The sequence below is a fragment of the Cajanus cajan genome, chromosome 5, assembly GCF_000230855.2.
Source record: "Cajanus cajan strain Asha chromosome 5, NIPB_CcT2T_4, whole genome shotgun sequence".
Lineage (NCBI taxonomy): Eukaryota > Viridiplantae > Streptophyta > Magnoliopsida > Fabales > Fabaceae > Cajanus > Cajanus cajan.
The window spans coordinates 62,389,250-62,398,652 of record NC_138521.1 but is presented as its reverse complement, the minus strand read 5'-3'; the positions used below and the strand labels follow the sequence as shown (position 1 = coordinate 62,398,652).

The 9,403-nt window shown below is 37.7% G+C and overlaps 1 protein-coding gene across 1 annotated transcript; it reads left to right on the top strand.

Moving 5' to 3' along the window:
- Window positions 1–3,761: 3,761 nt before the first annotated feature.
- On the top strand, window positions 3,762–4,334 carry LOC145958136 (uncharacterized). Its single transcript, XM_083074616.1, has one exon. It carries the CDS (start codon window positions 3,762–3,764, stop codon window positions 4,332–4,334), a length of 573 nt encoding a protein of 190 aa, XP_082930742.1.
- The last annotated feature ends 5,069 nt before the right edge of the window (window positions 4,335–9,403 follow it).

Below are 9,403 nucleotides of genomic sequence, written 5' to 3'. Positions count from 1 at the left end.
AAAAGAGAACAATTATATTGCAATGGTTCAAAGGATGAGTGGAATTTGTTCAATAAGTCTCATCCAAAAAGAGGTAAAATTGAGACTTAACACCTACACAAAAGAGTGAACCTTCATTTCAGGAAATGATGCAACAAATGGCGGCTCAACAGATGCAGTTCCAACAAAGTCACTTGCAATTCCAACAGAACATGCAACCAACTGTCCAAGATTTAAAAATTCAGGTTGGACAGCTTGCTAGCCAATTAAGTCAAGTTCAAACTCAAGGTTCCAGCAATCTTCCCTCTCAAACTGTCATAAATCCAAAAGGGAATGTGAGTGCTATTACTTTGAGGAGTGGTAAGGAGCTGCAACAGCAGGACATACCACAGGTACCAGTTGATGATCTTCCTGCACAACCAAAACCTTCTCATGAGGTACAACAACTTCCTCTTCCTTTTCCTTCCAGAAAGTTGCAAACAAAGAAACCGGATTTGGAAAAGGAGTTGCTAGAAACTTTTAAGAAGGTAGAAATTAATATTCCTTTGCTTGATGCTATTAGACAGATTCCCAGATATGCCAAGTTTTTAAAAGAATTATGTACTAATAAGAGAAGATTAAAAACAAATGAAAAGGTAAACCTGGGAAGAAATGTTTCTGCCCTTATACAGAGTTCACATATTTCTCCACTCCCACAGTCTAGCCTTCCACAAAAGTGTGAGGATCCTGGAACCTTTACTGTTCCCTGCACTATTGGTACTCTCACTTTTGCGGATGCCATGCTAGACTTGGGAGCTTCCATTAATGTGATGCCTACTTCAATATACAGGTCATTGCAGCTTGGTGATTTAAAACCAACTGGAGTTATTATTCAGCTTGCAAACAGAAGTGCTGTACATCCACTTGGGGTCTTAGAAGATGTTTTGGTTAGAGTAAATGATTTGATTTTTCCTGCAGATTTTTACATTCTTGATATGCAGGATAAGGTTCCAAAACCAACACTGATTTTGGGAAGACCATTTTTGATGACTGCACGAACCAAAATTGATGTTCATTCTGGCACACTATCTATGGAGTTTGGAGATGATATTGTGAAGTTCAACATATTTAGAAACATGAAACTTCCTGCTGAAGAGCATTCTTTTTTCTTTGTAGATTTAGTTGATACTTTAGTTGATACTTGTACAGATGTAAATTTAGATTTAGATTTAGATTTTCCTGTTTTTGATTTAGACTGTTTTGGTTCTGGTTGTTGCTGTGATGATGCTACTGTTTGTACTATATGTGCAGAGATTAATACTGCAATTGCAGGTGTTGATTTAGATTTGCAGGTTGCAGATTCTAAATTGTATGCTGCAGAATTTGGTCAACAGGTTCTAGCATCCCCTGATACTCCTCCAGCAAACAAACCAGTTTTACCTTCCATAATGCAGCCTCCAAATTTAGAGCTGAAGCCACTGCCTGAGCATTTGAAGTATGTTTTTCTAGATGCAGATCATAAGCAACCAGTTATCATTTCTAGCGGTCTGCAAGAGGAGCAAGAAGACAAATTGCTGCAGGTTTTACAACTACATAAGAAATCCATAGGGTGGACATTAGCTGATCTTCCTGGAATTAGTCTTGCCATTTGCATGCATCGAATTTTATTAGAGGATGAGTCCAGACCCGTGAGACAACCTCAAAGAAGACTCAATCCTACCATTCTAGATGTAGTCAAGAAGGAGGTCATGAAATTACTTGCTGCTGGCATCATCTACCCTATTTCAGACAGTACTTGGGTTTCACCTGTTCAAGTGGTTCCAAAAAAATCTGGGATTACAGTCATCAAAAATAAAGATAACGAGTTGGTTCCAACTAGAGTCACCAATAGTTGGAGAGTTTGCATTGATTACAGAAGACTTAATCAGGCCACTCGGAAGGACCATTTCCCTCTCCCATTCATTGATCAAGTTTTAGAGAGGTTGGCAGGTAAAACACACTATTGTTTTCTTGATGGCTTTTCAGGTTACATGCAGATCCACATTGCACCAGAGGACCAACATAAGACCACATTCACCTGTCCATTTGGAACTTATGCATACACTAGGATGCCATTTGGCCTGTGCAACGCACCTGGTACTTTTCAGAGGTGTATGGTGAGTATCTTTTCTGATTTATTAGAGAGTTGCATGGAGGTGTTTATAGATGATTTCACTGTTTATGGTTCCTCTTTTGATTCATGTTTGCATGACCTCTCTAAAGTTCTGAACAGGTGCATTGAGACTAACCTTGTTTTAAACTTTGAAAAATGCCATTTCATGGTTAGTGAAGGTATAGTTTTGGGCCACCTAGTCTCTAGTAGAGGTATTGAAGTGGATAAAGCCAAAGTAGATGTCATTACTTCTCTTCTTTACCCCGTTTCTGTGCGGGAAGTGCGTTCTTTCCTTAGACACGCAGGTTTTTATAGGAGATTTATCCAGGATTTCAGCAAGATTGCACTGCCACTGTCCAAGCTTCTTCAAAAGGATGCAGAATTCATATTTGATAGTTCATGCAAGGAGGCTTTTGATCAATTAAAGAAGAGGCTCACTACAACTCCCATTATGCAGTCACCTGATTGGTCACTTCCATTTGAACTAATGTGTGATGCATCTAACCATGCATTAGGAGCGGTTTTAGCTCAAAGAGTTGGTAGACTCTCTCATGTTATTGCTTATGCTTCCCGTACCCTTGATGCCGCTCAAGTAAATTATACTACCACTGAAAAAGAGCTTTTAGCAATTGTGTTTGCATTAGATAAATTTCGTTCATATTTGTTAGGCTCTAGTATTATTGTGTTCTCTGACCATGCAGCTTTGAAATTCCTGCTGAAGAAACCAAATGCTAAACCAAGATTGATCAGATGGATGCTACTTCTGCAGGAGTTTGACATTCAGATCAGAGATAGGAGTGGTTCAGAAAATTTAGTTGCAGATCATTTGAGCCGGATAGAGGGGAGAGTTGTTGATCCTCTCCCTATTAGAGATGTTTTTCCTGATGAGCACTTGATGCTTATACATGATACTGTACCGTGGTTTGCTGATATTGTAAATTATTTAGTTGCTTCTGTTTTACCTCCAAATGCTTCTAGGTCCCAAATAGATAAATTGAAAAGTGATTCTAAATATTATGTTTGGGATGACCCTTACCTGTGGAGGTTTTGCAGTGATAAAGTTATTCGCAAGTGTATTCCGGATCATGAGATCCAGTCAGTGCTCCAGTTCTGTCACGCTTCAGCTGTAGGAGGACACTATGGACCATACCGGACTGCTAGGAAGGTATTGGATAGTGGTTTCTACTGGCCCACCCTTTTCAAAGATGCACACAAAGTCTCCAGCACCTGTGAGCAATGTGAGAGATCAGGATCTGCCATTACTAGGAGACATGAGATGCCCCAGCAGCCTATTCTTTTTTGTGAGGTATTTGATGTTTGGGGTATTGACTTTATGGGTCCTTTTCCTGTATCTCATGGTTATTCTTATATTCTGCTTGCTGTTGACTATGTTTCAAAGTGGGTGGAAGCTAAGACCACCAAAACTAATGATTCTAAAGTTGTTGTGGATTTTGTTAGATCCAACATATTTTGCAGGTTTGGTGTGCCAAAATCCATAATAAGTGATAGAGGGAGCCACTTCTGCAACTTTAGCATGCGATCTCTGCTCAATAAATATGGGGTTGTGCATAGAGTTTCCACAGCTTATCATCCCCAAACTAATGGGCAGGCCGAGGTTTTTAACAGAGAGATCAAACTAATTTTATAGAAGATGGTTCACCCAAACAGAAAAGATTGGAGTAAGATGCTTGAAGATGCTCTTTGGGCACATAGGACAGCTTACAGGACACCGATTGGCATGTCTCCATATAGGATTGTATTTGGTAAAGCTTGTCATCTACCTGTAGAGATTGAGCATCGAGCATATTGGGCGGTGAAGAGCTGCAACTTGGCATTTGACCAAGCAGGATTACAAAGAAAACTTCAATTGCAGGAACTTGAAGAGCTCCGGTTGGAAGCCTATGAAAACTCCAAGATTTATAAAGAAAAAGTCAAGCGCTTTCATGATAGTCATCTTTTGAGAAAGGAGTTTAGGGTGGGCCAACAAGTGTTATTGTTCAATTCTCGCCTAAAGCTCATTGCCGGTAAACTTAGATCAAGGTGGGATGGTCCTTTTGTTATTACTAATGTGTTTTCCCATGGTGCAGTAGAAATAAAAAATGAAGTTACTGGCAAAACATTCAAAGTGAATGGGCATCAACTTAAAGAATTTCATCAAAGCCCAAAGTTGGAGGACAAAAATGTGGAGGACATTTCATTAGAAGAGCCAACTCTTGGACCTTGAGGGAGTTCTACCCCTTTTCTATAATTGGCAATTGTCTTTATTGATTGCATTATTTGTTTCATTGAGGACAATGTGTGTTTCAAGTGTGGGGGGAGTTGTTTGCGTTTAAAAAAAAAAAAATTGTTGTATTCTGTATTTCTGTTTTCTGTATTCTGATTCTGCATTGTTTTCTGTTTCTGTTTCTGTTTTTGCATTTCTGTATTCTGTATTTTGTATTCTATATTCTTTTCTGTTTCTGTTTTCTGGTTTCTATTTCTGTTTTTGTATTTTGTTTCTGTTTTATTTTCTGTTTCTGTTTTCTGGTTTCTATTTCTGTTTTTGTATTTTGTTTCTGTTTTATTTTCTGTTTCTGTTTTTTGCTTTCTATCTCTGTTTCTGTATTTTGTTTCTATTTTATTTTCTGTCTTTGTTTTCTGTTTTTGATGTTTTGCTGTTTTGTTGTTTTGAAATTAGAAAATAGAATAAAATTTTTTTTTTTATTTTTTTTTCTTTGGATTTGTAAATGTATGGATTTAGAAAGTGGCATCATTTTTGTTGATTGGTTGAACATCATGAAGTGTAAATCATTTGTGCATTTTTAGTTTTGTAAGTTGATTTGAAAAAAATTAAAGTTTGATTCTTTGATAATAGAATTTTAACCTTGTGAGATTTGAGCCTATATTGATGAATGAAATACATCACTCCATTCCAATTTCTTTCTTGTGTGAATTTGCTCATGATTGCTAGATTACTCTAGGTTTTGCCTTAACTCTTTTGAAGCTTCTTGTTCACATGCTCTATTGATATGATTTAGGCATTTAGGAATTTGTGTCTTAAACTACTAGCCAAATAGCCTACCTTACATTTTTTTTCCCCTAGTTTCCCTCTTTGAGCCTTTATATCCCTTCTTTGATTTTAGCTCATAATAAACCAAAAGTGAAAAACCATGATATCCCATAACCTTAGGGATTAAAGGAGCTTTGGAATTGTTTTGGGAATGAGTTCTTTATAAGTGTGGGGGTGTTTTTAGGGAATACTTCTATATTGTTGATATTGAGTTATTTGTAAAAAAAAAAAAACAGAAAAAAAAAATATCAAAAAAATAAAATAAAAATATATATATATATATCAAAATAAATAAAATAAAAAAAACCAATGAAAAAAAAAAAAAAAGAGCACATCAAAATGGATAGCATAACAATTTATAGGAGTCTCCTCTAGGGGTAATCTTTATGCTTATTGAACCTATTCCCCATTGCTCCTCTTTTCTCTTTGGTTATAAAGCTTAAATGACATTTTTTTTTTCTTTTCTCATCTAACCTTTACCTTGGCCAAGTTACAACCTAATAACAGTCCTATTGATCTTTAGTTGCATGTGATTCAAGTTGTGAAATTTAGAGGTTTGTCAAAGTTTGGGTGTGCTAGTTCTACATGATGCATTTGAGTGTAAACACAAACTTAAACACTTGAGTGATGAGTGTAAACACTTCCTTGTGAGGCTTCTATTATTTTTGAATCATTCTTTAATTGAGCTTATCACCTTGCTAGCTTTTAATGTTGCATTTGTGTTCATGGATTGTTGTTTTACCTTGATGCTTGAATGTTGTATTTCTTTCTTTCTTCTTATACATTTGTGAATTCATATATAAAAAAAAAAAAATAAGAAGTTTTGCTCATTCTTTGATAAAGTTTTAGAAAAGTTGTTTTAGATTGATTTTTAGTTTTGCCCCGGAGTGCAAAAGATTAAGTGTGGGGGTATTTGATAGATATATTTTTACACATTTTTTATATGTTTGGTTTATAGTATTTTAGACTTGTGTTGAGGTTATTTTGATATTTTTAGATTTGTTTTGATTTAGTAAGTCATTTTAGATATTAGTTGCATTTCCTAGTTAATTTTCATATTTTTCCTGCTTTGAACAGTTTTCTTGCACAGGCCATATCTGGAGCTACAGACCTTAGAATTGAACTTTCTTGGTGTCCCTGGAAAGATAAGAAAGAGATTTACAATTTCTATGTTGGAAGAAAAGCCCAGTTCAGACGTTAAGGATGTCTAATTTTGCCTACAAAGTCGCAGCTCTGTGCAGATTTATTTTCTGTTTTTAGATTAGGACTTAATGAATTGTAATTAGTGTATTAGTGACTTAAGCTAATGGGCTGGATCTTGTTTAGTCAGATTTAGGCCCATTAAGTCGTTTACATATAGCAAAACTTACAGTGATGTAAAAAAATAACACACTTTTTCAGTTTAAAGATTTTTCAGATTCAGTTTCTTGGAATTCAAGTTGTTTTTCCCTCCTCCATTCTCCACGAATTGTTTCTGCTTCTTGAAATTCTTGGATGAACTTCTTCTCAGGCTTGAACACAGATTTGTGAAGCAAGGATGATGAAGATGCTCGGCTAGGTTCGTTGCACCGATTCAAGTTTCTGATTATGCGGTAATCTGTTCTTTAAAATCTTTAAAATCTGGAATTCCTCTTTCTCTCTAATCTGTTTTTGATTAATTCGACCTAAATTCATGATTATGATTTAGCTCTAATTAATTCAAGAACAGATTCAATTCGTTTTGAAATTAAAACACCAAAGTTGGATTCAATTTGGATTGGAATTTTATAAAACAGATTTGTGTCTAATTTTCCATAGAACACGATTGTGTTCTTCGTTCTCCAATTCGAATTGAATGATAAACAGTGGAATTCGGATTAATTCCTTATTACCGTATAAATCTGAGATTTGAATTGGTATTTTCATTTGATTAGATTTCCATCTTGTTTCAATTGATTCGAATTTATGATCTAGTATTCATTAAACTGTTCTTCAATCCCCTTGCTAATTGAACTGATAAAATCTTCAAACAAATTGATTTCTGTCTTTGAGATTCGACCTAGGTTAGCTCACTACATTACATTTTAATTCGGAGGACCTGGAATTATTTGATTTCCATAACGACATGGATATCACCCATACCTTCGTACAAAGCTGATTCAACGATACTAAAAACATTCCCCATTCGTACTTACTCAATTTCACATCATACAAATCATAAGATGGTTTACGCTAAAATCGAGGGCGAATCCAAACCTCAGTCAGAATCACCTTACAAAGATTCGAGGTCGAGTTCGAACCTCGGGGCAAACCATAACCAAGTTTGAGCCCCCACAAAATGCAAAGCGAACACGCACATACCACGCAAGTTCAAAAACGGATCGAAAACTCAAAAAACAAGAACGATGTATACACAATAATCTCACAAGTTCAAATACACGAATCCAAAGCAAAGGAAACTAAGTTAAAAATATTACAAAGGCAGCCTAGGCAGAAGCATTCTCACTAGAGCTGTCGTCGACCTCATCCTCCCTGACCAGCCTCCCAAAACGGACAACCTTCTCCACATGCATTGAAGAGAAGTTGAACCTAGGAGCAAGGAGTCGGGCCTGGCGAACAGCCTTTTGGAAGCCCCTCTTGTGCTCTACCACAACGGAGTGTTCAACCTCCGCTAGCCTCTCCTCCGTGGCGGCCTTCCCTGCCTTCACCTCCGCAAGTTCAGCCTTCAAGGCAGCAATCTCGTCCTCCTGGCCACCAAGAACAACCTCGTTACGTAGGCGCTTCTCAGCCGCCACCGCCAACTCTCCCTTGAGAGAAGTCACCTCATCCTCTAGGGAGCGAGCGCGACCTCTGGAAAAAGCGACAAGCTCCTGCAGCTCCCCTACCTGAGAGGCATATGCCTCATTGGATCGCAAGGCGATCTCTAGAGACTTCCGCACCCTCGAAAGGTCACCTCGCACAGATCGAAGCTCAACCTCCTTCCGCTTCGCCTCGTCAAGGGAAGCAACAAGGACCTTGTTCTCCTCCCTCAGGATCTTATTCGCATCTTTCCAAGGTTGAAGTCGACCCCTCAACCTGGTCAAGTCCTTGTTGAGGTTTCCGTTGAAGTACTTTTATTATAATTATAGCTTCCATCAACGGACTCAAACACGGCAAGTATACCGGCCGTACAAGTAGTAAAAATATCGTATCCACAGGGATTAGAAGGTAAAATAAGTATTCATTGGCTAATTGTGACTTGGGAACAATTCCAATTTATATGAATATGAATTAAAGAACATAACTACTGGAATTGTTAAAACACAAATAATTGAATTAGATTAGAAAAGGGTAAGAAATGGTAAAATGGAAACATGAGGTTGTGGGGGTTAGACTTCACCAAACAACAAACTACTGAATCCTAGAGCTCTTGTTACATTCATTGCTCAGTCAACCATAAATTTACTCAGACCTAATCCCTTAGAGAAAGAGCCTAGGTGCGGATATTGAATATCAATCCCTTGAGTATCCAATACCTACACCCGCATTACAGATTAGGGTTTTAAGACTACTAATGGGTCAAGCTCTATCCCTAGATACAATCCCCATTAGGCATATGCTTCATAACTAATTTCAAGGATATTTCCCAATACTCAATGAAACGTTAAATCATGCAAAGGGTGATCAAGCCAAAGCAAGCATTAAGCATGGAAACATACACAACAAGGAATGAAACAACACATATATATCATTAAACACAAAAGGATTACAATAGAGTTTGTTGGTTACATCTAACCCCAATACAATGGATAGAACCTCTCAAAACAAAGAGGGAAAAACTAAAATAGAGATGGAAGAGGAAAGGAAGAACCGAAGGAATGATCCACCATGGCCGTTCCCAAGCTCTGGGAATCCCTTCCGCAGCTCCTGGAGGCGCCCCTGAGTGAATGAGGGAGAAAACCCTCGAAATTTTCCTTTTATAGAGCTGGGGAGGCAGATCAGGGTTGTCGCGCCCGGCGCGCATATAAGCCGCGCCCGGCGTAATTCATTTTGCGCGTCTCTCCTTCCTTCTGCCCCGTGGCGCGCCCGGCGCGCAATAAACCTGCGCCCGGCGCGGTGCTCTGTTCTGCTCTTTTATCTTTAATTTTCCACTCCTTTAGCCCTTTTATCCTCAATTCTCTACTTGAATACCTGCATATACAAAAGAAATAAAATTGAGAACAATTATAATGCAAAGGTACAAAGAATGGAAGAAATTGCTTATTAAATCTTGTATAAAAACAAGT

Coding starts and splice junctions, on each gene's coding strand:
- LOC145958136 (XM_083074616.1), top strand. CDS start 3,762: ATGGTTCACCCAAACAGAAAAGATTGGAGTAAGATGCTTGAAGATGCT.